This window comes from Elephas maximus, chromosome 17, assembly GCF_024166365.1.
Source record: "Elephas maximus indicus isolate mEleMax1 chromosome 17, mEleMax1 primary haplotype, whole genome shotgun sequence".
Classification (NCBI taxonomy): domain Eukaryota; kingdom Metazoa; phylum Chordata; class Mammalia; order Proboscidea; family Elephantidae; genus Elephas; species Elephas maximus.
Window position 1 is genome coordinate 74,348,139 of NC_064835.1, and position 27,223 is coordinate 74,375,361.

Consider the following 27,223-nt stretch of genomic DNA (forward strand, 5'->3'; position numbering starts at 1 on the left):
TGTGCAAAACTCTTTGCTTCTATCTGCTTAATGTACAATGGTCCACAGATTCTTTCATTAATATAGGTTGAAGAGTTAAGAAGCCTTTACAGTTTCCTAAGAAATAAAAAGTGATATACCTACTCTATTGAAAGAAACCAATACTCCCTCCCATTTTCCAAGCCCCAGAACACTCCTGCTTCTCATACGAAACTCAGGCATAGTTTCTACCAGCGGAAAGGAAGTAAGGAAATAAGGACTACTGGAAGATAAAGACAAGACTGTTTTAGGAAACTTCACCTCAACACTGCTCTGTGCCTGGCTCTTTGTAGTCCTCACCTCTGTAGCCACGGAAGACAAGGTTGAAGTTCTACCAGTCATTTTTGTCTAGTTGCCTACTTATAGAAAAATCTTAAGTGAAAAGATAAAGATATAAACCATTTTCCCTATCTAAATAATCCTATAAAAGAAAGAAAACAAAGCCCATGGGAATAAGAATTTTGGCTTTTGGATGCCATCCACCTTCAAGCCAATCAATTCTTTCTGTCTTTGCCTCATTTTCTCTGCAGAGGTATCGCTGCAGGAATCCTGTTGTTATGTGGACACTCCCCTGTGAACTGGCATTCTATTGTATATTCTGTGGACCACACCTGGCTATGTTCAGAGGCAAGCTCTTAAATAAAAAGTACATTACAATAAACAAGATAGACTCTAGCCAAGCTGCCAAAGCATAGTGTTAAATATCAGTCATCAACTGCTTGTTTTATTCACACCAGATGCTACTTTTTAAAAAACTTGTCCAAAGTTGAGTTATTTTTAACAACAAGAGCAACTGTTCTCTTTTTCAAGACTCTCAGAGAGAGAAATCTCAGCCTCAGGGGACAACTGCTTCCTTATCAGTGAGCCTAGATGGAGCAGGACTGCAGTAGGTTAAAGACCTTCTCTGTAATTGGACACTGACCCACTAAACCCGCTGCCTTTGAGTCTATTCCGATTCGGACTCATAGCAACCCTATAGGACAGAGTAGAACTGCCCCATAGGGTTTCCAAGGAGTGGCTGGTGGATTCAAACTGCTGGCCTTTCGGTTAGCAGCCCAGCTCTTAACCACTATGCCACCAAGGCTCCACTGACCCACTAAAAAAGTATGTGACAAATCCAGGCCAAAGAGAAGAAGCATACTTGTGACCGCCATGACGATCATTTATTTCCTGGTTTCCTCAGTAGGTTGTTCCAAAGAGGTTGCTTTTAAAGATCTAGTGTGATTAAAAACGTAGGCTGGGACGGTTAGATGCAGTGCTATTTTGGCTATGCCCTGAATGCGCTCAATATCGATTTATTTTTGTTGTTGTTGTAGGAACATCTGCAGTAAGAATACAAATGCATCATACTGCCAATAAGAGACTGACAGATCATTAATGAATGAATGAGGCAGCAATAGGTTTGCCAGTTGTCAAGATACATGGCTAAGGTAGAAAAACAGAGTGACATAAGGCTTTTACAAATAGAGGAGGCGTGTCTGAGGAGCGTCACTGCAGTTAGTTTTGTTGACAAAAGTGAGCAGATAGCATTAGTTTTGTGCTGGAATAAAATATACCAATTGTCCAAGAGACTATTTGTAACCACTGTTTTTGGAGGTTTGAGTACAGCAGATTCCACTTAATGCTACTAACACCCTGGGTTTGGATTAGGATCAGGGAAACCATTCTACAGGGTGATTGATGTATTTTATATAGCAATTAGGATTCTGAAATTAGGAGGGAAAAAGTTAAGTTTTAATTAGCAGCTGAAAATCGCATACGTACAAAATTACCTAAGTAGAATCTATTAGTTTGTATGTGAACACTAGTGGGGCCCCAGAATGTGGCAGGAAGGGAAAATAGCAGAAACAGCTTTACTTTTCTTCTGTGGACAGGCGGTAAAGAGCTTCCCCCAAGTTCTCTAGTTTCTCCTTGTGTTCGAGGTCCTGGTACAAGCCTTTGGGAATATCGTTCAGGCCATAAAGCAATCCGAACAGACAGCCCGCAATTGTTCCAGTGGCTCCACTCTCACCTGAAACATGAAACACAAGGGTCCTTAGTGGAGTTCCGAAGTGCAGTGCGGGAGGGGTTGTACGATGGTGAACTTGAAAATTAACCAGGGCCTTTTCAGTGTCACCAGGTCCCTGGGTAGTGCAAATGGTTTGCACTAGACACTAACTTAAAGGTTGGTAGTTTGGACCAACCCAGTGTTGCTGCAGAAGAAAAGCCTGGTGATCTGATTCTGTAAAGATTACAGCCAAGAAAAACCTATGGAGCAGTTCTACTCTGTAACACACAAGTTGGAACTGACTTGAAGGCAATGGGTTTATTTTTTTTTTATTGTCACCAAAATGATTCCTGTTTTTTTGCCCAGGGGCCCCTTCTCTTAGAGATTTCAGGCACTTGTGACTTCAACTACCTCTTCTATGCTTGCAATTGTTATGGCAGACAATGTGAGATTTCGTCCAGAAATAAATTTTCCATCCAGGCTTTCCTGGGCTCTGCTGAATTCCACACCTAGCTTCTCTGGCACATTTTGGCACATACCAGCGCAGCTGTCCCCTCCCTTATCTCCTTTCTCTCATCACATCTTTCCCCTCAAATTGTTGGCACCTACTTCACATACTCCCGTTAGATTACTCCTTCTGCTCTCCAGCTAAGGGCGCCATAGCTATCAAGGAGTTGAAGCTGTCTAGATTACATTTCCTTCCAGTCTGTACAAAAATACCTCCAGTCCCCAGGATCCTTCACTAATCTCCATCTCTTCCCTAGTCCCCACTCCTCTTCTTTCTCAAGATCATACCCCCATTGCCATTCCTCTTAGCTCCGTTTGTCCCCGTCTGGGCTTCTTATCCAGCTGGGGTATCTGGCTGAGCTCCTACTCTCTTTCGGAAGAAAGGTCATAATTGGGTTCTACAGGGAAATGCCAGTAGCTCCAACCACTTTGTAGGCTGCTTTTCAAATGAGTTCTTGAGGGTCTTTCTGGTGCTGAGAGGTATGGCATGAGAAATAATATATGGCTCTATGAGTTGGAATTAACTAGATGGCAACAGGTTTAATAATGGAAACTCTGGTATTTATCAGAACTCTGTGCCAAGCAGAGATTTAAACACTGTGCTATCATCTTATCTAATGCTCGCAACAATGCTATGAGGTAGGCGCTGCTATGAGAAAATATACATAATGAAGTGAAGCAAATTCATCCGGTCTTTTGGAATAATAACATTGTTGTTTATTGAGCACCTACTTTTTTAAAAAGCACTGTGTTAAACTCATAGGCACTTGACCTTGAACTGTCACAACAGCCCTGCAAAGTGGGTATTATTCTCTCCTTTTACAAATGAAGAGACTGAGGCTCAGAAGATCATATAGCTGACGTGAAGTCTTCCTGACTCCAAAGTGCAACATTTTTCTGGCTTTGCACAGAGTTTCTAAGAGTAAAGTGATGAGATAATGGGTAATCTTAGAGAAATAGAATTCTGGTTTGGTCAATACTACTAGTAAAATCTGCCTGAATCTTGAATCAGTAGCTATAAAGGAGAGGAGCATCCTCTAGCCCAACTACACCAAATGATACCCTCTCACTGAGCTCAGTGTGCCAGTCTGGAAGACTCAAACGTGGACTCTTGGCCCCTTCTTACGCAAGGAGGTCTGTGACCTGGCCTGACGTCTATATAATATCCACTCCTGCACACACTTAGGCCAGCAGGAGGGCCAAGGAGTCAGTGACCTCTTTTAGAGCTGGTTTCGAGAAATGGAGAGAAGGATATAACATATCAGAGGCTGTCTCTCCTCAATGCCTATAGCCCTAGGACATCCTGAGAGGGTACTTCTGAATGAGAAGGGAAGGGGATAACCATTATAAGACCATTGAAGAGGGAAAAACTCACCTCCGTGAAACATGGCTCGGTTACAGAGCTCTGTCCAATTATCCCCAGCTCCTAAAAGAGCATCATATGCAATCATGGGAGCGTCATGGCCTCTCCTTCCCCCTCGACCTTCTGAGCTCCATTTCCTGTAAGTCTGACGAAAGAATCACAGATCAGAGGCATGTCCCAAAAATAAAACCATGTTAGGTGGCATTAAAGCAAAAGCATTCACAAATTCATTCCCAGTGGACTATAAATTCATTCATTCATTCACTATACATTTATTGAATATCAACTGTGTTGCAGGTATTATGCCAGTGGTGGGGTGAGACAATGAACAAAGCAGAAGACTCAGTTCTTGTGGCTCTTATGTTCTAACAGCTGAAAGAGACATTAAGTAAATAAGCAAATACATAATATTGAGTAGCAATGCATTCTATGAAGAAAAATAAACCAGGGAAAAGCAACAGAGTATACTGACAGGGGGCTACTATAGATAGAATGGTCGGGGAAGGCCTCTCTGAAGAGGTGACGTTTGAGCAGAGATCTGAAAAAAGTGAAGCAATGAGTTGTCAATATCTAAAAGGAGGGTGTTCTAGACAAAGGGAACAGTAAATGCTAAGGCAAGAGACACATGGCATGTCCAAAGAAGACCCAAGAATAATCATGGCTGGAGCATAGGAAGGGGGCAGGAGGGTGGTATGTAGTTAGAACACCAGTCAGGGCCCCAATCATGGAGGGCCTCAGAGACCATCAAAAAGACTTTGGAAGGGTTATGGGAACCTAAGAAAGGGGGCTGAGCAAGATGATGATATAGTGTGATTTCGATTTTAAAAGAATCTCTGTGGTTGCTGTGTAGAGAATAGACTGAAGAGAGGTAAGAGCTAAGGCAGGGAGACCAGAGGGGTGGAAATTGGTAGATGCACACCCCACCTCCGCTCTCTCCTATCCCTTAGTACCAAATTCAAAATTTGTTCAGTGCTGTAGTGCCTCCGGAAACCCTGGTGGCGTAGTGGTTAAGTGCTACGGCTACTAACCAAAGGGTTGGCAGTTCAAATCCGCCAGGCGCTCCTTGGAAACTGTGGGGCAGTTCTACTCTGTCCTACAGGGTCGCTATGAGTCGGAATCGACTCGACGGCACTGGGTTTGGGTTATTTTTTTTTTTTGGTTTGTAGTGCCTCCATCTAAAGAACTACGTTTCTGAGCCTTCATTGCATCTAGGTGAGGCACATGAGAGGTAAATGAGGGGGTTGTAGGACTCATCTTAAAAGGGAAGGTGTGGTGGAACCCTTATCCGTTGCTGGTGAGAATGCAAAATGGGAGTGCCACGGTGGAACGCATTTTGGTGGCTCCTCAAAAAGTTCAACAATCCCAATCCTGGGTGTATACTCAAAAGATTTGAAAACAGGAATGCCAACAGAAACTTCTATACCAATGTTCCTTACAATGCTATTCACCATAGTCAAGAGGCAGAAACAACCTAAATGCTCCTTTCGCAGCAAGGTTTACCTTGTCTCTCTCCTCTGCATCGTAATGATCAGGAAAGGTGGCTTTATTTTCTTTCTCTTCAGCGATTTTTCTCTCCTCCAAATAAAACTGCCACTTAGCTTCAAAGTAAAACCAATGCTCCTGGTACTCTAAACGTAAAGAACAGGGTAAGTCTCATGTAGGTGGCAACCCATGATTGTCATCCAGCTGGGGAGTGAAGGAAGGCTGGAGTCTGGGGTCCTGGGATGATGGAATGGGTATAGAGAAGTTGTCAGTAAGGAAGGAGAAGGGAGGGGAAGGCGGAGGGCAACCCACCCTCCACATGGTATGGAGAAGGTGGGTGACATGAACGCTTTGCCCTAAGAGTGAACCATTCAGCGATTGCCCCTGAGGGTTGAAAATGGCTTACATTTGTAGCTCTTTTGGGACACTAACAAGACAGACAGAGATGGGGGTAGGGAAGCAACTCAAGAATTGGCTAACTATATTCTGAAACAAAGATAGCAATTGCAATAGTTTTTAGTGAATTCTCTTGAAAATTCGGATCCTATATATTCTCATTAATTTCAACAATTTGCAGCGCCTGCAAAGTAGGGAGAGAGGAAGTTTTTCATTATTCCTAATTACCGGCTTGAAACCCAACCCCAGAAATAAATGTTGCAGTGAGTTATCGAAGGTCATTTGGTGACGAAGACATTAACTTGGACATCTGAAGTATTAACTATATGCATGTATTGTCAATATGAAATCACACGCCAAATCTGAGGAAACCAGAGAGGCAAATCAGGTCTTTTTCAACATATGCTGCTTTCTGTCATTTCTCATACTTAGTATTAAGAATAGCAACATTCCACTTTTAGCACATTTGATTATTCTGTACTTTAAAAGCCTGAGGCAAGCTGGGACCATTGGCTCCATTTTGTCACAGAGTAGTATGAGTCGAATAGGGAGGTTAGGTGGTTACGTAAGACCGCACGGGGAAACGACAAAAGATTAGGAATCGCCGACCCTGTTTTCCTAACTTACTGCTTTCCAGTGTATTATTTGCAAGTGCAGAGAGTGCTAGAGAACAGAGCTACAATATGAGAGGAGCTGGGGCTGAGGAGGGGGCGAACGAGAAGGAGAATCAGTGGCCTGAAAGGGAGAAAAAGTAAAAGGAGTAAAATTGGAAGCTGTGTTTCTGGTGCTGGTTTTTCTAAGCCGAGCAGCACCAGGAAATGCCGTGGTACAGGCTCTCCAGGGTAAGGTTCTAGGTTACTGAGGGAATCACAGCCCCTCTGAAATGCTTGACTGACTTGGTTTTTTTTAAAAAAAGTTAAAAGCAAAGCCCACTTAAGGTTTCATTCAGTGAAATAAGATTAAAAGTGAAAGCCTCAGAAGCAACCAGGCAAGGACTAAAAAATATAGATAATCTATTAACCTTGTCAAGACAAGTACTTTCTAACAGTCTGCTTATATTTGGGTGTGGGTTTAAAATCAAAACATAGCCCCTTACCCGATTACATGATTGGTCAACTTTGGAAATACATGTTGAAACATTATAACATTTAACTAATTTGCTAATTACACTTCCTGCCTAGAGCCTTTATCACATAGTCTAATCAGAAGGTTCCAGAAGAGTATTTCCTGACAGTGTTCTATTGAACATTATTTTTTCCGGCTAATTTTAGGTGTTCTGTTCAAAAGGGCTCTGTGTCATGGAAGTTTGAAAAACTCCAGGTTAAACAAATTTTAAATGAAACAAATTTATTTACAGAAATATTTCTCAAGCTTTGAAATGGCTTATATGCATTTTGATTCACCAAGAAAAAGGATGAAGTCTCAAAATTATCTAACAGTGATCCCCTCCTTTTTTTTTTTTTTTTTTTTCATGGAACATCTTCTTTGACTACTATTCTTCAGAAAAAAACTTTGGAGAAAACTGTTTTAGAAAGTACGAAGAATTCTGGGGAGATGTTCATCAATATAATAAGAATTCAGTAATGGTATAACTTCAGACTCTAATATTATTTACTTGTCTCTTTCAGATGGTTTAAGTGTCAATCAACCTTGGCTTAGGCAGATTACTGACAGCAGACCAATGCATCTCTGGGCTGCTGGAAAGAATCCCAAGAAGTCATCTACTTAGCTATTCCCCCACTGCCCCATCCCATGCTGGTGTGACTGCGCCTGAACCATCTGAGATGGGGAAAATAAGAGGTAACAATGACTTAAACAAAAGTAAAGTGTGCTTCTGCCAACCGTGTTCCATCATTAAGTGTATTGAGGGATGGTTAAGCCATGTGGAGATACGGAATAATTACTGCAGAAAATACTAGCTTTGCTGCTTTTCATTTTTCATCTGAACAGTGCCCTTTGTGAGTAAGTGTTTTCTGGTGCTACATCCAGGCAAAAATAGTTACATATGTTTCCTTGTAAAGTTTTTCTAGAAACCTCCCAAAATACATTTTTGGAATATAATTCCCAACAACTTGGAAGGTAATGATAAAGTCATACGTTGGTTTTTCAGTTTCAAGAAGACTTTAGCCTCAGGTTGTTTTGCTCCTATATTTAAATCCTTTACTCCCCCCTCCTACAGGATAAATTAGATAACTTACGTTAGAAATTTTCCTCACCAATTTAAAAATATCAAAGACAGCAGGAAGCTGCCTGAATTACTTAGGTGGCACGTGTCCCTGTTAGAATTCATGGCACCTCCTAAAGAGTGAAAGAATTCTCCAGAAGAGATAGCCATCTAAGGAGAAAGTCATGGATTCCCTAATCCTGCACCCGCTGTTCCCGTGCCTAGTCTACCTCAGGGAGTTTATTTAGAAAAGACTAAAGAAAAAAAAAAAAAAATGCAAGCAGTCCCAAATGAGCTTCCTGCCTAAACTATTAGAAATGTTATTCCCCTCAGGACCTTTGACTGATAGACTGATTCATACCTACTTCTGTCCAAAAAGGGCTGGGAGCCAGAAAGGATGGGAAACATTTGATTACACAGGTTTTGGATGTTCCTGGGAACAGATGGAAATTCCTGGGAGCAAATATGATTGGTAGGCACAGACCTCTGTCTTGGCTTCATGGCATTGAGGCTTGAAAATATCCTAGGTCAGGGAAAATATCCTACGTTCCAGGGACAATGTGGAACATGAGCTTGATTTCTCCCTCATTTCTCCCTTAAGAAGCAGGTTACTTCACTTTGTGAACCTAATTTGGGAAATTAAACTTAAGCATCCACTCCAACTCCTCTTTTTAGCTACTGTCAGAAATAGAGGTGACGGGTAGAAGACTCTCTGAAGAAACCAAAGTCCCAAAGCCAGCCAGTTCTCAGCGGTTCTGGCAATGAAGACTCTGGCTTGCTCTGGATTTCCTTGCACACACCAGTGCCATCCTCAGTGAGATGCCTGCCTTCTGGTCAAGTAATCATCTTAGATGTTCTTTATGAAGTCAATACTGCTCATACTGACGCAATGGGTATTCTCTTGGTTTCACAGTGGGGCAAACACACCTTGAAATATTTGGGAGCTTGGCCGTAGGAGTTTAGTTTTTCTAAATCTGCTTTGAATGTGAATTAAGATTAGCCTCTCTCTAGATGCCAGCGCTTTGAGGATGTGATGGCAAAGGAAGCCAGGCTCACCTGCCATATGCCGAATGGTCTTTTTACAATATTCTTCAGCCAGTGGAACCACCTTCATCATCTCTCTCCCCCACTGCACAAGTGGCTTTCCTTGTATGGCATAAGATACGAACAGGGCTGTGCACAGTGACCCGAGGAACCCTAAAGGAGCACAGGACAGTGGTGGGAAGAAAAGAGACAATGCTGTCACCTTCCTCATAAATCATTTATTACTACAGAGAGCTTTCTGAGCTCTGAGTAAAACACACATTTCTGGGAAGGATTGCATTGTTGCCAGGGTGATGCCTGGTAGGTAACCTCTGGGCATTTTGTGAAGTACAATACCAAAGAGAAGTTTCAATAAACTTCATGAAAATGGTGATGATCATGAGTCTAAGGAGGTAGAATATTATATTCATTTGAGTCTTACACGCTTGATTACTCACCTTAGAGAAGTTAGAATTTAAGAAGGAATCGACTCAACCGCAACAGGTTTGGTTTGGTTTTTGGTATCATTCTTCAAAGGAGCCCTGGTGGCACAATGGTTAAGCTCTGTGATGCTAACTGAAAGATTGGTGGTTCAAACTCACCCAGTAGCTCTGCAGGAGAAAAGATCTGGCGATCTGCTCCCATAAAGATTACAGTCTAGGAAACCCTATGGGGCAGTTCTACTTTGTCCTATAGAGTTACTGTTAGTAGTAATTGACTAGACAACACACAAAAACAACAACAACATCATTCCTCATATAGTTCTCTCTGGTGAACTCAACTCCTGCTACTAAATTTGGTGTTGGGGCCTGTTCTCATTTTATTTTTGGACTTGCTACTAGTAATAGATAAGTTTCTTTATAAGTACTTAGATTCAAATTATTGGGTTTCGCTTTTTTTTTTTTTAATTTGGTATGTCAAATTTTAAAACTATGTTTACTGAAAAAAAAAACATGATTTTTAAAAACACAAGACATTGTTAATGCATGATTTAAGGCTTGGAGGACTAGCATCATCAACATTCCAGGTAGGCAGGTAGAGCTGAAGACTGCCTTCAGCAAACCAACCCTGAGGAAAGGAAGGAAACAAGTGGGAAGTCCAGTATACTTCTCTTCCTCAAATTTCATTTAAAAGTTGTAAATGTTAAGGGAAAGATCGAACCAAAGGACTAATGGACCACAACTACCACGGCCTCCACCAGACTGAGTCCAGCGCAACTAGAGGGTGCCTGGCTACCACCACTGACTGCTCTGACGGGGATCACAATGGAGGGTCTTGGACAGAGCTGGAGAAAAATGTAGAACAAAATTCTAACTCAGAAAGAAATACCAGACATGCTGGTCTAACAGAGACTGGAGAAGCCCTGAGAGTATGGCCCCTGGACACCCTTTCACCTCAGTAATGAGGCCACTCCTGAGGTTTACCCTTCAGTCAAAGACTGAACAGACCCATGAAACAAAACAAGACTATAGGGGGACACCATACCTGGGGCAGGGACTAGAAGGCAGGAAAGAACAGGAAAGCTGGTAATAGGGAACCCAGGGTTGAGAAGGGAGAGTGTTGACATGTCATGGGGTTGTTAACCGATGTCATACAACAATGTGTGTGCTGATGAGGAACTAGTTTGTTTTGTAAACCTTCATCTAAAGTTCAATTAAAAAAAAAAATTTTTAAGTGTTGCCCATCATACAGCAGGACATTATTTTCCCTAGTGTCATCTGTTGATCAGGTACTTGAAGTTGTTTTCTTTATGTTGTCACAAAACAATATGTGCATTAATTGTTCAGTGAGAAACTACTTTGCTCTGTAAACCTTTATCTAAAGTACAATTAAAAAAAAGTTGTTTGGTGACACACTGCGGGGAGCAGGCGGGGTGCGTCCTTAGGGTTAGTCAGTACCCATGAAACAGGTCCAGGTTAATGGCCTTTGCCAGGCACATTCCAGCTGCTTTGGCCTTACTAGAAGCTACTGTGGAATACAGTAGACATAAGCTTTAAGTAAGACTAATGGAAATTATTCATAACTATCCCAGTAATAACAAAACAAAAAAATCCCCCAGCGCTAGCCGGACAGTCATGGAAATCTTGATGGTACCATTTCCTATATAGAATCTGCCTGTTTTCAAGGAAATAAGACCATTTTGTTATTACTACTAGTAGTAACAACAATAAAGAACTGCCCCATGAGGTTTCCAAGGCTGTAAATCTTTTTGCAAGCAGACTACCCCATCTTTCTTCCACTGGGTGGCTGGTGGGTTCGAACCGCTTACCTCTAGGTTAGCAGCCGAGCACTTTAACCACTGTGACACAATCTTGCTGGCTGAAAGTGAAGAGGACTTGAATCACCTATTGATGGAGATCAAAGGCTATAGCCTTCAGTATGGATTACACCTCAAAATAAAGAAAACAAAAATCCTCACCACTGCACCAATCAGCAACATCACGATAAGCAGAGAAAAGATTGAAGTTGTCAAGGATTTCATTTTACTTGAATCCACAATCAATGCCCACGGAAGCAGCATTCAAGAAATTAAATGCCGTATTGTATTGGGCAAATCTGCTGCAAAGACCTCTTTAAAGTGTTAAAAAGCAAAGATGTCACCTTGAGGACTAAGGTGCCCCTGACCCATGGTATTTTCAGTCACCTCACATGTATGGGAAAGCTGGGCAATGAATAAGGAAGGCTGAAGAAGAACTGACACCTTTGAATTATGGTGTTGGCAAAGAACATTGAATATACTGTGGACTGCCAAAGAACAAACAAGTATGTCTTGGAAGAAGTATAGCCAGGGTGCTCCTTAGAACTGAGGATGGCAAGACTTCGTCTCACGTACCTTAGACATGTTATCAGGAGGGGCCGGTCCCTCGAGAAGGACGTCTACACTGGTAAAGTAGAGGGTCAGTGAAAAAGAGGAAGGCGCTTAATGAGATGGATTGACACAGTGGCTGCAACAATGGGCTCAAGCATAACAATGATTGTGAGGACGGCACAGGAAGGGCAGTGTTTGGTTCTGTGGTGGTACCTAAGGGTCACTGTGAGTCAGAATCAACTCAATGGCACCTAACAACAACCATAACAATCAACAAGTATTGAGCTGTTACCATGTGCCAGGCGCTATTCTAACTTGTGTAACTTCTTTAATTCTTACCACAACCTTGTGAGGTAGACATTATAATTATCTCCATGAACTTGGATGAGAAGCTTGAGGCAGTGAGAGATTATGTAACTTAATTTTAGGTGACCACGTTGATTTGGTCTATGTGAATGAAGCAAAGTAACAATATTTGAGAGACTATACAATTTACAATTTACATTTACAATTGTAAATAAAAGAAAATGAGCTTTGAATCTATTCAAATTCTGGTTTCATTGTTTATGAGATGTAAAACCCTGGGCAAGTTATTTAGTGCATTTTGAACTTTGATTTCCTCATCTGTAAAATGGGGATAATAATACCCACTTTGTAATGGTTATTGTGAGGACTAAATTATTTAAGCATAGAAAGTGCCTAACCAAGGGTCTGATACTTGGTAAACTGGCACTCAAAACATGGTAGCTCTACAGATTCCCATCCCATCCAGTAAAGTCTATTGCACAATTGACAAGCTTTCCTTTTGAGGGGGGTGGGTGGGGTGGGGGGGACACTGTTAGAGGAATCAGTTATGGATCATTTCTAGAGCCAAGAGATTAGAGTTAATGGACCAAAAATAGTCTAATTTTCAGATTTCCAGGCTCTAATTACTGTCCTGACTCTCATGCCATTGCTCTGCTTCCTCGTGAGGAATATTTTAGCTCTGGAGTCCTGGACAAATGCATGCTGTAATAAAAATAGCAACACTTGCTGCTAAAGGTTCTTTGAAAATTGAAAAGGGGCATGGAGTTAAAAAGTACTTCCAAATATTAATGACTACAATTGAACCCTTAAAACATTTTCCATCATTATCCTAGAAATACATAAATTATTTAACTCTTTAACATGTGAAATAACATTTCTTTAGTAAGAGTGGGCAATATGTTAGCAAACTTTTTAGAAGTTAAATCCCCAATCCAAATTCTTGCACTCGCTACATTGTTTTCCAAATGTTCGATATTTTCATGTTTGAAAATTTTTTGTTTTTAATTTACGTTGAACCAGTTAGTAAATGCCCGGCATTTGCCCCTTTCTAACTATCTAAGGTTTTGACAACTGGCTGAATTACATATCTCTCCTCTTAACTTTGGGCTTGGCTTGGGGCCTCTTAACTTTTAAGTATTTAACACATTTCTTTGCTGAGATGGTACTCAGGCTGTCATGAACAAAGGTGAACTCATTTGGTATATTTTGTCACACACCCTCAGCAGAAAGGCCTCTCCATAAACACTGCCCTGGTTTTTTAGTTTTAGCAAATGCCATTTCAATGACTACTGTTCCCGTCTGCTTAGGTGGTGCTTTCTAGGAGGGTACAGAGTGACCCCTCTCCTCCTCTCAGTGAGTGACACTCAGTTGAAATGAGCATTAAGGGTAACCTTGAAAGGGAAACAGGTCACCAGAGAGCAGCTGGCAGCCTGGGGACTATGTGTGGAATTGGGTGGAGCACACCCATCTGTGTTGCTGTGATTTAAGGGCTGATTAGAGGTGTAAGAGTTTCAAGTCGTTTTTCTTTTTTTAAATTATAAGCTGAATGAGGCACCTACTAAGTCTTTCTAAGTCATGTCCCCAAGCAGGTCTTGGGGCACTCGCTCGTTTGCCCTCTCCCGTGGAGGATCCTGTTTTCCTCTGTCTGACAGACACTTGGTGAAAGGGAGAAATAACAGAAAATAGCTGACCTACATTCTGCCGAACATGGTACGCACTGTTTTCACAGGTTTTATTTATCATGTAACTCATTTTCTCCTCACATGGATTAAATCCAATAGGTAGGTATGATTATTATCATCATATTCACCCCTGTATTACAGATGGGGAAACCGAGCCATAGGTAGTTTAAATAAATAATTCAGCTCACGTAGAAAAAGTGGTGGAGCTGGGATATGAACCCAGCAGGTACGGCTCAAAGGGTATGTCCCTGTTTTAGTCATCTAGCACTATAACAGAAATACCGTAAGTGGATGGCTTTAACAAAGAGAGATTTATTTCTTCACAGTGAAGTAGGCTAAAAGTCCAAACTCAGGGTGTCAGCTCCAGGGGAAGCCTTTCTCTCTCTGTCAGCCTTCTCACCAATCTTCCCCCGGACTAGGAGCTTCTCTGCGCAGGGGCTCCAGGTCCAAAGGACACGCTCTGCTCCTGGCACTGCTTTCTTGGTGGTATGAGGTTCCCTGTCTCTCTGCTCACTTATTTCTTTGACATCTCAAGAGATTGTCTCAAGACACAATCCTCCTGCCTCACTAATACAACTGCCACCCATCCTCCCTCATTAACATCATAGAGGTAGGATTTACAACCTAGAGAAAAATCACACAATACCGGGAATCGTGGCGCAGTCAAACTGATACATTTTTGGGGGGACATAAGTCAATCCATGGCTGTGCCTGATCATCATGCCACAGGGGACGCAAAAGCTCCCTAGCCTAGGATTCAGCACCTAGCAGGAAAACAGTGAGGAGCTGCTGGATTCAGCTTCCTTATTGAAAATACAATATAACCTCTCATTCCCATTACCTCAACCCTAGCTTCATTCAGGTAACTGGTGCTTTCCTCTGTTTTTCTAATACAAAAGATCTTGAAACCAGTAAGAATCCTTTCACTTGCACAACTTCCCCGACATCACCACGCTCATCACCAATCCTGCTTTAGGCTGAAAACAGAACTTCAGCAAGCTGAAGATTAAAAAACAAAACAAACAAAACTCCAAGTCCCACAGTAAATAAGCAAACAAACAAACAAACAAAAACAAAACTGATGTGATCCCATAAGATTTCTAGTCCAGAACATTGGGTAACAAGAGTGAGCAAGTACAGCTGGGGTGGAGAATTACAAAATAGGCACCTGGCAAACACAGGGTTGGGGGTTCTCTTGTGTTTACAGACACACACCGTTTAGGCTGTATGGCCCTGACAACTGAGCCCACTCCAGGGTTACCTGTAGGGTGGTTGTGCGTCATCCTTCCACACTCGGTGCTAACTTCAACAAGGGTTTCCAGCCGATCAGCCTTCCAGTATCGCATCCCGATGCACATTGCTTTGGTGGCAGCCCCAAATCCTGAACCTGCATAAAAAATGAAAATACCTGAATTTAGACCTTTGCCCCTAATAATTCCACCTCTGGGAATCTAGCTTTCATAAATAATTTGAAAAAATGGATGTAATAACAGTTCATCATGCTGTTGTTGTGTGCTGTCAAGTCGATTTCAATTCGTAGCGACCATGTAGGAGAGAGTCGAAGTGCCCCACAGGGTTTCCAATCTATAGGAAGCCTACTGCCACATCTTTGTTCCGTGGAGCCGCTGGTAGGCTCCAACTGGCGCTGACCTTCTGGTTGGCAGCCAAGCCCTTAACCACTGCACCACCAGGGCTCCTCCATGTTCATCGTAGTGTCATTTAAATGTGTCAAAACTAGGCAAAGGACTCAAATGCCTAACAACAGAAAAGAGATTAAATAAATTATGACCTATCCTTATGTTGAAATATTATCTAGCCATTAAAAAAAGAATTTTTAGTGGCATGGGAAAATGCTCATCAGATAATGCTAGTTGGGAAAAATGTAGAGGACAGGATTGTATACACGGTATACTTTCAAGCATATATACATCTTTTCTTTTGAAACAACTTCAAGGAGTTGTAATTGACGAATAGTAGACTGTACGTACTTAAAGTGTACAAGTGATATGTTTTGACATACATACATACATATATATATATATACACATACATATATGGAAACCCTGGTGGCGTAATGGTTAAGTGCTATGGTTGCTAACCAAAGGTTGGCAGTTCAAATCCACCAGCCCCTCCTTGGAAACTCTGTGGGGCAGTTCTACTTTGTTCTGTAGGGTCACTATGAGTTGCCATGGACTCGATGCAAATGGGTTTGGCTTTTTTTGTTTTGTTTTGTTTTATACATATGTGTGTGTGTGTGTGTGTGTATATATATATATATACCTTTGAAACCATCACCTAAATAAAGGTAGTAAATGTATCTATCACCCCCCCATGCGCCTTTGTAATCTCATCTTCTTGCCGCTTCCCACGAACCATTGATCTGGCAGCAGAGGTTAGTTTGCATTTTCTAGAGTTTTCTGTAAGTGGAATCATACAGAATGTATTGCTTTTTTCCTGGCTTCTTTCACTTGGCATAACTATTTTGAGATTCATCCATGTTGTTGTATCAATAGTTCATTCCTTTTTATTGCCAAATAGTTATACGGGTATACGACAATTTGTTTACCCATTTACCTGTTGATGGACATTTGAATTGTTTCAAGTTTGGGGCTATTACAAATAAAGATGCTATGAACATTTATAACTATGTCTTTACAATCATACAGATGTAAGCTTTCTTTTCTCTTGGGTAAATACTTAGGAGTGGAATGTCTGGATCATACGGTAGGTAAAAGTTTGATTTAAAAAAAAAAAAAACTGTCACACTGATTTCCAAAGTGATTGCACCATTTCACACCCCCACTAGCAGCTCCACCACATCCTTACAACGTTTGCTATGATCAATCTTTGTTTAATTTTAGTGATTCTATTAGGTACATGGAAGCCCTGGTGGTGCAGTGGTTAAGAGCTATGACTGCTAACCAAAAGGTCAGCAGTTCAAATCTACCAGATGCTCCTTGGAAACTCTATGGGGCAGTTCTTCCCTATCCTATAGAGTCGCTATGAGTCAAAATCGACTCGAAGGAATGGGTTTTTTGGAGTGTTTATTAGGGATATAGTGATATTTTGGTTTTAATTTGCATTTTTCTAATGACTAATGACTTTGAGCAAGTTTAAGAGTGCTTATTTGTCATCTGTAAATCTCCTTTGGTGAACTGTCTGTTTAAATCTTTCACTCGTTTTTGTTTTGGGTTCCTTACATTTTTACTATTAACGTATCTAATTATTCTTATTACATCTTATTATTATTTAAGAGCTTTTATACATTCTGGATTCAAGTCCTTTATCAGATATAAGCTTTGCAAATATTTTATCCAATTTGTGGCTTGCCTTTTCACTCTTTTAAGAGTTGTCTGAACATAGCCAATTATTGCCATTGCTATCAATAAGTTGTACACCTGTAAAGAGTTGAACTTGCAAAAGTGATAGGTATATTTACAAAAAAAAAAGGGGGCATCTTCTGAAGAGAAGAAGAATGAATTTGGGAAGTATTCCCACTCTTCAGTTTCTTGTGAGTTGTGCACAGCTGGAATTATTTCTTCCTTAAATGTTGGGTAGAATTCCCCCATGAAGCCATCTAGACATGGATTTTTCTTTGTAGGAAGGTTTTACCTACAAATTTAACTTCTTTAATGGATATAATGCTATTTAGATGATCTATTTCTCATTGCGTAAATGTTGGTAGTTTGCATCTTTCAAGGAATTTGGTCATTTTGTCAAAAATAGTAAAATTAATTGGCTTAGAGTTTTTAATGTCCTTTTTTTTTTTTTCTTTTGATATCCATAGTAATGTCACCTCTCTCATTTTTGATACTGGTAATCTGTCTTTTTTTTTTTTCCTAATTAATCTAGCTAAAAAATAATCAAATTAAAAAAAAAAACTTTTTAAAGACCGAGCTTTTGGTTTCCTTGACTTTCCCTACTGTCTTTCTGTTTTGTCATTGATTTCCACTCTGATCCTTATTATTTCCTTCCTTCTGCTTTCTTTGAGTTTAATTTGCTCTTCTTTTCCCAGTTTCTTAAATTCAAAGCTGAGGTCATTGATTTGAGATCTTAGATTAATACCTCTTCTACCATTATGGATTCGTCTATTTCTCCTCGCAGTTTTATCAGTTTTTGCTTCATATATTTTGAAGGTCTATTATTAGGCACATAAACATTTAGGCTTGTTAAAGAAGATAAAGAGAAGGTCCTTGATAATTAAGAGGGAAACAAAAAGCAGCAATAACAACTGCATTTGCATAGCAGTATGTAGCTTTGAAAGGACTTTGGTATACTTTCCTTCTTCTGATCCTTCTCTACAGGGTAGACAATGGTGGCATTAGTATTCCATTTTTAAAGAAGAGAAAACATAGTCTTAAAATGGCAAATGACCTGCCCAGTATCACAAAGCTGTATCAGAACTTAAGTTAGAAACCAGGTTATCTGATTTTAAGTTGTATTCTTTAAGACATTTTTTTAATTAAATTTTTATTATGAAGTTATACATGTACGTGGTAAAGAAAAACTAAAAGAGAAGAGCGTGAAGTGAAAAATAATTCTAAACACACACACACAAAATAAACAAACAAAACCCAGTAATTCTCCCTCCCCACTGTGAAGATTCTTGATTGTGCTTAGAGAAAATTTCTAGGCAGTACAAATGTGAGTGGGGATAACTATCTATTTATACCCTTGTTGTATACAGAGTATGTACTAGACACACTAATTTGCATCTTGCTTTTTTTACCTAATCTATCTTAGAGATCCTTTCATATGGCAGTACACATAGATCTGCTTTACTCTTTTTAATGGCTGCATAGTATTCCGTTGTATAGATGCACCGTAATTAATGTCACCATTCTCCTACTGATGGACATTTAGGCTGTTTCCAGTCTCAGAATATTCTTTACATAAAAACAATGCCACAAAGAATATCCTTTTTAATTTATCTTTGTGCACTTGCTTTAATACATAGGCATTATGGGTCTTTAGAGTTTCTGGAAGTAGAATTACCAGATCAAAGGCCATGCACACTTAAACATTTTGCTAGATAACGCCAAATTTCCCTTCAAAGAGGTGGTACCATTTTTACACCCATTCAGAATGAAGTTCGGTGCATTTCTACCACACCACTGAGGACAGAGCTCAGAGGTGAGGCTTTTCCAGGTTGGTAATCAACCTACACATGCACAAACTTCCTCTTGTGAGCCCAGCTCATTTGTTCCTCTTAGTTTACACTTGGCGACTGTTCTGGCTCCTCTACCATTTCTTTGCCCTCTCACTCTTTGGGTTCTCATAGAGACCTGTGTCTCTGCTAAGTTTTCAGAGAATGCATTTCAGCTCAGGGACCCTCCTTTTAGCCTATGTGAGTTTTCTTTTTCTGCCTAGGAAACAGGAGTCCAACCAAGTTCTTCAGCCTGAAAGAGCCATTTAGGGAGGGACTACGGAAGAAGCAGACCTGATAATTTTGTGCTAAACAACACAGCAGCTCTGAAGCCATTTAGCCTCCTAATATAAAACACAGAGGGCACAAGTCCAGGACCTTAGGAAGAGAAGGAGTTTCTAAGAGACAGAGACCATGGCTACAGGCAGTCCCGGGTTAGGAACCTCTGACTTACAAACAACCCGTAGTTATGAACCAATCCCCATAAAGCCTATTATATTAAAAATTTGAGGTTCGTACAATGGTTCTTAGTAAAAAAGAGGTGCCATTTTGTGATGCACATCAAAACATTTTTATTATTATTACACTATTATTATGTTAAATATGTTTTAGTGTATCTGGAAGTATTTTGTTAGTGCTTTTTATGTATAGAAGGGTACACTATGTGCTATATACTAAGACAAACATTTGATGAACTGACGTTACATACGAACCTAGCTGTTCTGATTTACATACAAATTTGACTTAAAGGCAGACTTAGGAAGGGAACTCGGTCATGATCCGGGAACTACCTGTACCTAAATAACAGCACCACCGTAGCCACATCGAAGCGTCACAGAGACAGGTATGCAGGGGGTGCGTGTTTTTCTTGACGTTGTGGAAAAAAATACAAACTTACAGGGAAAGTGGCGGAAAACACTCCTTAAAATAAACCAGGGAATTGATGACAAAAATCCTGTTGGGGAAGCTCAGTGCCAAGTGGGCAGGCTTTCTTTAAATAGATGCCAAAAAGGGCAGGGCTGACTTAGAAAAGGACATACTGCCCTGCAAAAGAATTTTTGGCAAATCCCTTGTCGCCTCAAGCAAATCTGGAATGTAAGGTGGGGTTAGTTGGAATGACAGAAGAGATTGGTTGGTAATTGGTTAGTGTTACAGAGGGGAACAGAGCAACACAAGTTTAAAGTGAGAATAAATGATTTCCTCTGACCCTTTTCATTGAAAGGTGTGTGCCAGGCGAGGAGATAGTTATCTGGCTTCAACTGCGAGCAGCCTTCAATAGTAGCTGGGTCTGGCCGATGCCCTGGAAGCTTCTCAACTATTTCCACATAGCGCTTCACCATCTCCCGGTACAGGTCATCCAGGCACCAGTAGTCTGAACGGAGGAAAGGGAATGGACAGAAGTCAGTGCAAGCAGCAGGAGACAAAGTCATCTCAATTCCCTCCTTGGATCAAGGATTCAAGGCACTGAGTCTTAACTGCTGCTGAATAAATGCGGCATTGCAACAGCGACAACAGAAATAACAGCAATTATTAGGCTTCCAAGTTAAAAGTCAAACAATTTTTTTCCTCCAAGGGGGCAAAAATTTTGGTGATTCATCGTACACAACCCTGCCTACCTGGAGAAATTTAAAATGTAGACAAATAATTCACTTTAGATTTCATATATTACATTTTGTTATTATGTTTGTTATTCTTGTTACAATTGAGAATCCAGAAAAATTCCATGATCCTCTTTTTGTACTAATGGTTCATTCTCCACAACACGTGAGAAAATATAGAGCTGAGATCTGCCCATTCCTTGGGCTTCTAGAACAGACATTTCTAAGATAAAAGAAAGTGTGATTCTACGAGGCAAGGTCATGGTATCTCCATAGACACATCCAAACTCCCTGAGGGGCCAAATTTCTGGGCTGAGGGCTGTGGGAAACATGATCCTGGGGAATACCTAGCTCAACTGGCATAACATAGTTTATAACAAATATGTTCTACATTCTACTTTGGTGAGTAGCGTCTGGGGCCTTAAAAGCCTGTGAGCGGCCACCTAGGATACTCCACTGGTCTCACCCCTTCAGGAGCAAGGAAGAATGAAGAAAACTAAAGACACAAGGGAAAGATTAGTCCAAAGGACTAATGGACCACATCTACCACGGCCTCCACCAGACTGGAGTCCAGCACAACTAGGTGTTGCCCGGTGACCACCACTGACTGCTCTGACAGGGATCACAATAGAGGGTCCTGGACAGAGCTGGAGAAAAATGTAGAACAAAATTCTAACTCAAAAAGAAAGACCAGACTTGCTGGCCTGACAGAGACTGGAGAAACCCTGAGAATATGGGCCCGAGACGCCCTTTCAGCTCAGTAACGAAGTCACTTCTGTGGTTCACCCTTCAGCCAAAGATTGAATAGGCCCATGGAACAAAACAAGACTGAAAGGTGCACCAGGCCTGGGGTAAGGACTGGAAGGCAGGAGGGAACAGGAAAGGTGGTAATAGGGAACCCAGGGTGGAGAAGCGAGAGTGTTGACATGTTGTAAGGTTGTTAACCAATGTCATAGAACAATGTGTGTACTGTTTGATGAGAAACTAATTTGTTCTGTAAACATTTATCTAAAGTAAAATTTAAAGAAAAGTACAAAAAAAATTTTTTTTTAAGTCCATTTTGACCTCTTCTCTCCTCCCCCGCTTCTTCTCCTACTGGGGAAGTTGCCAAACGGGAGCCCAGTGCACCCCATTGCCACATTTCCACAAAGTACATCCCCAGCAATATGGAAGGTGTTTTGGGAATAAGTATGGTCTTAAGTCTGTAGAAGATTATGGGGCATGGAGGACCAAAGGAACTAACATATATTAAACACCTGCTGTATGCCAGGTACTATACTATACATCATATACTATCTCATATAAACCTGTTGCTCTTGAGTCGATTGCGACTCGTGGCAACCCCATGTGTTTCAGAGTAGAACTGGGCATAGGGTTTGCAATGGCTGTAATCTTTACGGAAGTAGATTGCCAGGCCTTTCTTATGCAGCACCGTTGGGTGGATTGAACTGCCAACGTTTTGGTTTACAGCCCAGTGCAAACAATTTGTGCCACTCAAAGAGAGACAGAGAGAGAGAATAACTTCATATCGTTTGGGGGAGGATTTTACATGATAAGGCTCAGAGGTTATGTGACTTGCCCAAGATCAGAGCTGGTAAATGGATTTCAGTTCTAAACCCTGAGGCTTTTTGCTGTTAAGTTATTCTATACCGCAGTGGTTAGTGTCCACACATTCTCTAACATTACCGTCTAAAGTGCTTGGTAATATCAGAGAGCAGAGCTGTGACCAAGGGGAGGGAGCTACTGTACCAGGTGAGGTCAGGCAGGTATAAGGTATGCCTTCCAATGCCAGCATTTACAGTTCCCAACAAATGTGTATTCTGTACTCAAAAACATTTAAGGCAGACACTTGGGTTGAGATCAGGAGGCGGCTATTGCAGCTCCTCTTTGGTAGTGCATTCATTCCTGTTTCGGGGAGGGTGCATGTGTGGGAAGGTGTATGTGTAAGAGGGGGACAGGAGGGAGAAGACACAGATCCCCACTCATCACTGAGTACAAAGTAGGCAGTGGAATGCTATTTACATGAAAAACCAAGGACCTTTTTATGGGTGCGAGTAGGGTCTTCAGTAGGCCACACCAGGGAGTCAGGTATTCTAACACAGAGGGATTAAGACAGGTTGGAAATCATCACAGGACAAAAGTTCTCCCATCTGCAGGAAAGCTGCAGCTCTGTCAACTGCTACAGCAGGCGGAGTAGGTGGTACTCCCGTGGCCTTTGCTTTAACAGCTCCTGGAATCATAAACCTCGGAAGAAGGAACTTAGCGGTAAGAACTGGGTTTTAAAAATCCTCATACCTCATTCACAGAGAATGAGAGACCCCTTAAATGGAGGAAGTCCTCAGAAGACTCAGTCCCTGCAGGTCTGCATACGGGAATATTATACATTGGACGTACTTTGCATTGCCACAATTCTGAGCTGCGGAAGCAGAGAGGGTGTGGCAAGACCTGGGTTTGGGAGGAATACAGTTTGCAAGTCACATGGGAAGGGATGTTACATTTTAACACTGCGAGAATAAAATTAACCTTCGCATACACATAAAACCCCTTGTTGGGACGCGTGAACCATTTGGATTTGGTGAGGCTGTTTGTAAACTGATAATGTGTGCAGATCTTAGTCACAGCACTATCAGCTTACAAACAGCCTTTATGAACTCAATCCTAGGTTAATAAGCTTGGCCCTTCCCGGAGTCCTCTAAAATAGTTCATTTTATTCTTGAACCAGATACTATGAAAATGTCTATATTTAACTGAATCTAGGCTTTTTAAGGAAAAAAAGAAAAACCTCATAAAAACAAAAGGGCCACAAAAAGCCTTATCTTTTCAAGTTAGCATTTAGACTAGAAACAGATTTTTCAAAGCATTTTTTTTCTTTTTCAGAGTCTAGGAACTTGTTATCTGAGTTTCTCTAATTTATGACACAGGTGCTCTGCTCATTTTTTCTCCATCTCACCCACCTAGTCTCCTAAAAGATCAAAGAGAATCAGTTTTTGCAATTGCCATTAAGTCTCCCAACTAATGTCATAATAATAATTTTAAAAAGGCAAAATACCAAAATCAAGTTACTTTGTAAAACAAATATAAAACTGTTTCAAAATGTTTATCAATACAAGCAGAAATTCCACTTTAACTCCAAGGAGTGGTTGGTGGGTTTGAACTGCTAATGGTTGTCATTAGCAGCCAAACACTTAACCACTATGCCATCAGGGCCCCACTTGAACTCTATAATGGAGCTATTGATAGAGAAACAAATAGTTGAGTCTGGGCACATCTAGGCCTTCCTGCAGGTTATGGATAGATAGGTGGGCACTTCCTGCCAGTCTTCCCAAGTCAGGCTAATAACTCCTTTGTTCCTCAAATGCTGTAGCAGCTACACGGGCTCATTTGCTTGGCTGAGACATTCGGAACTGCTGACCCTAAGACATTTTATAAAGACACGACATTAGCTATATTGACACGAGCCATCTCTCCATAATAATATCCTAAGTCCTTACTCACACTTTAGTTATGTTATTTAACCCTCACATAACCCAATGACGAAGGTATTCACCAAAACCAAACCAAACCCATTACTGTCAAGTCGACTTCAACTCGTGGCAAACCCATGGATTACCAAGTAGAACTGCTTCATAGTGTAAGCTCTACAGAAGCGATCAGCAGGCCTTTCTTCTGGGGTGCCATTGAGTGGGTTTGAACCACCAACCTTTAGGTTAGATGTTGAGCACAAACCGTTTGCATCACCCAGGGATCTATGGAAGATGGTATTATTGTCATCCCCAAAGAGAGGTTAAGCAACTTCACTAATTTTATTAGTTTTTTTAGTAAGGGGTAAAACAGGAGCAAAATTAGAAATGTCAGGCTCCAAAGCCTGGACAATAGTGTAAATTCTTTGAGGATAAGTCTTCACCTTCTTTTGTATCTCTGAGTTACTGCACAAGACCTGGCTTACAAGTAGGCACTGAATAAACGCTTGTTGAATGGCTTAATGAGTGCTTACTGGCAATGTGAGTTCTTTGCTCATAAGCTATATATATACTGAATTACTTATCTATCTCATAGAATATTGGACACTACTATTTCCTAATTCAATATTTGCTCCTGTGCCCCTTTGAAAGACACACCTAAAGGAGGACGTCACGCATGTTATAGCTCATCGTTCCCATCACAATCAGTACAGTAGGAGAAACACAGTCCTCCAGCTCACACAGCTACAAGGTTTGTAGGGTTAAGGGATTTATTATTTATTAGTGAAACTTACTGAAATATTCCACGCTGTAGCTTCACTTTGTGAAAGTCAGCGTCTTTGGAGAACATGTGTAAGAGTCATAATAAGCCCAGTGCTGTTGAGTCGATTCCAACTCATAGCGACCCTGTAGAACAGAGTAGAACTGCCCCATGGTTTCCAAGGAGCGCCTGGTGGACTCGAACTGCCCACCCTTTGCTTACCAGCTGTAGGACTTAACCACTACGCCACCAGGGTTTCCAGAGTCATTATCATGGATTGGAACTCAAACAATCTGGTTCCAAAGCCTGTATTCTTAAGCAGTATAGCTCACTACCTCGGGCTACTGAAACACGCAAATATTTCAAAAATCGCAATGTATAATGGCAGAGTTGCCTTCCGTTGTACATGGGATCGCCAGTCAGGGCCCGATGTGATGGCAGGTGACAGCCATATATATATATACACTCACACACACACACACACACATATATATGTATTATGACTGCAAAGAGGATTTAAATTTATCTTTTTTTTACTCATCTTCGATACAATCTTACCGTCATGATAATGCCCACTTGTTTCACATACTCTCCTAGTAGTAACCACGTAAAAACAACAACAACAAAAAAAAACCAAACCCAGTGCCATCAAGTCAACTCCGACTCATAGCGACCCTATAGGATAGGGTAGAACTGCCCCAAAGAGATTCCAAGGAGCGCCTGGCAGATTCGAACTGCTGACCTCTCGGTTAGCAGCTGCAGCACTTAACCACTACGCCACCAGGGTTTCCCCCACATAAAAAAAGCCAGATAATTCTAACAGCCAGATTCTGTCATTTCACTAAATCTTACTAAAGACAAGGACAAACATGTAGGAACATATATGGATGTGTATACATGTGTACACACAGGATCAAAACATACATGAAGGAAGCAGGATTGTAAGAGTATGTACCGAATTTGCACAGTTAAAACAAATTATGTTTTTGTTTCAAAAGCCATGCCCAGTGACACCCCAGGAGTGCAGCAGGTGCTTTGGGGAGGCCCAGTAAGTGCTATGGACTTCTAGAATACTATTCAATACTGTCGAGCATAAAGGCGCTCAAGACTCTGCCTGAAAATACTAGAAACAGGAAGTATTTTGAGTGTGTGATTGTGCAGACCCAGAAAGACACTCCACTATTTTCAGCCAGCTGCGACATCTTATCTGTGGTGCTTCAGCTCTCTCCTGAGTGATTTAGGGACCGGCCACAAAGTATATGGCACTCCTATACAGTGACCACAAGAACTAAATTTAGCATGCTCACAGCAGAGAAATGGAATAGTGACATGAATGCAGAAGTTAAATTTCATTGACTTAATAGCTGCCCTCAGATTTTGCTTTTACAAAGATATGCAAATAAGACCGATAGGTTTTAAAGGAGAGAATGACTTGTAGGAAAACTGCTACACAATTATAAACCTACAGTTTCTCGGAAGATTCAAGTACAAACCTGTTGATCCTAAAGTCAGCCTGCTACTTAAAGAATATTTCAGGAAACTTTGTTTCTCCCCCAAATCCAGTCAATTTGAAAATGTTTTCTTAGAACATGTTCATGTATAAGCAACTATCCAACCTTGACGATGTTTTGGTAGATGGAATTTAATCCTAATTTATTAGAATTTAGAGGTAATTCCCACACAGTATTATCTTCATGGGTCCATATTTCAAACTGGCTTATTATTTTATATTCTTGTGAAATAGATTGAGAACAAGGAGGCTGCAGCTCTCAAGTGAAAAGCAGAGTGCTCACCCTATTCCTTCTAAAACAAGTCTAAATCAAGAAGGCTTAATTGGTTTGAACTCTGTTAGGATCAGATGTTCTCTCTCGTTCTGTGCACGTTGGCCTAGTTAACATGTGACAAATAAAAATGAAGTCACTGTTTAAAAATGAAATCTTAACTATCTGCGAAGTAAAATAACACTGTCAACAAGAGGCACTGCATGAGAAATATGATCTACCACATATATAAATTGTTGTGGGGCCCTGGTGAATACTAAATTGCCACTTTTAACAGCGGCATCGGGTAACAACATCAGTGAAAAGACCGCAGTGCTTTTAAAGCTCTGAGTGCCTATTTCAAGAACTTTAATAGCCACACCGTTGTCTGTTTCTTTTCTAACCACACTCACTGAAGAGAAGTGATGAGGCCGACCGAGCCTTACCTGTGGTGAGTGCCTCAGCGGTTGCTATGTGCATGATGGTGTTGTCACTCACGGGCCATTTTTCCGGTGAAAGCACGAGCTGGCCTAGTCCTCCGATTTGTTTCAGTTCCTCCTGGATCTTTGCACCTAAAGCACTGTTTTCCTTGCTGGCATTTCTGTAACCAAGAGCATCTCCGACGCATCCCAAGAGCATAGCAGCCTTAAATTTCTCCATCTTGGGAGGGCAGGCCAGGCCTTTGAGGCGTTCCTCTTGCTGTTATAGCTGCTGAGCGTCCTCAGCCTTTCTTGCTTCTGTTTGTTCACTGCCTTCGGTCA

At 41.1% G+C, this 27,223-nt stretch overlaps 1 protein-coding gene across 1 annotated transcript; it reads right to left on the minus strand.

The window, feature by feature from the left end:
- Positions 1-1,366: 1,366 nt before the first annotated feature.
- Positions 1,367-27,223, minus strand: ADPRHL1 (ADP-ribosylhydrolase like 1). Its single transcript, XM_049856250.1, has 7 exons — positions 26,909-27,223; positions 20,091-20,255; positions 14,999-15,124; positions 8,974-9,114; positions 5,376-5,503; positions 3,888-4,020; positions 1,367-2,029 (listed from the first exon to the last, which is right to left on the minus strand). Exons 1-7 carry the CDS (start codon positions 27,120-27,122, stop codon positions 1,872-1,874), a joined length of 1,065 nt encoding a protein of 354 aa, XP_049712207.1. The 5' UTR covers positions 27,123-27,223; the 3' UTR covers positions 1,367-1,871.

Excerpts from the sequence above, each read along its gene's own strand:
- ADPRHL1 (XM_049856250.1), bottom strand. The coding sequence starts at position 27,122 with ATGGAGAAATTTAAGGCTGCTATGCTCTTGGGATGCGTCGGAGATGCT. Across the intron at positions 15,125-20,090 it reads CACACCTTTCAATGAAAAGG|GTTCAGGATTTGGGGCTGCC; the intron begins GTCAGAGGAAAT and ends TTTTTTATGCAG. Across the intron at positions 5,504-8,973 it reads GACCATTCGGCATATGGCAG|AGTACCAGGAGCATTGGTTT; the intron begins GTGAGCCTGGCT and ends CTTTACGTTTAG.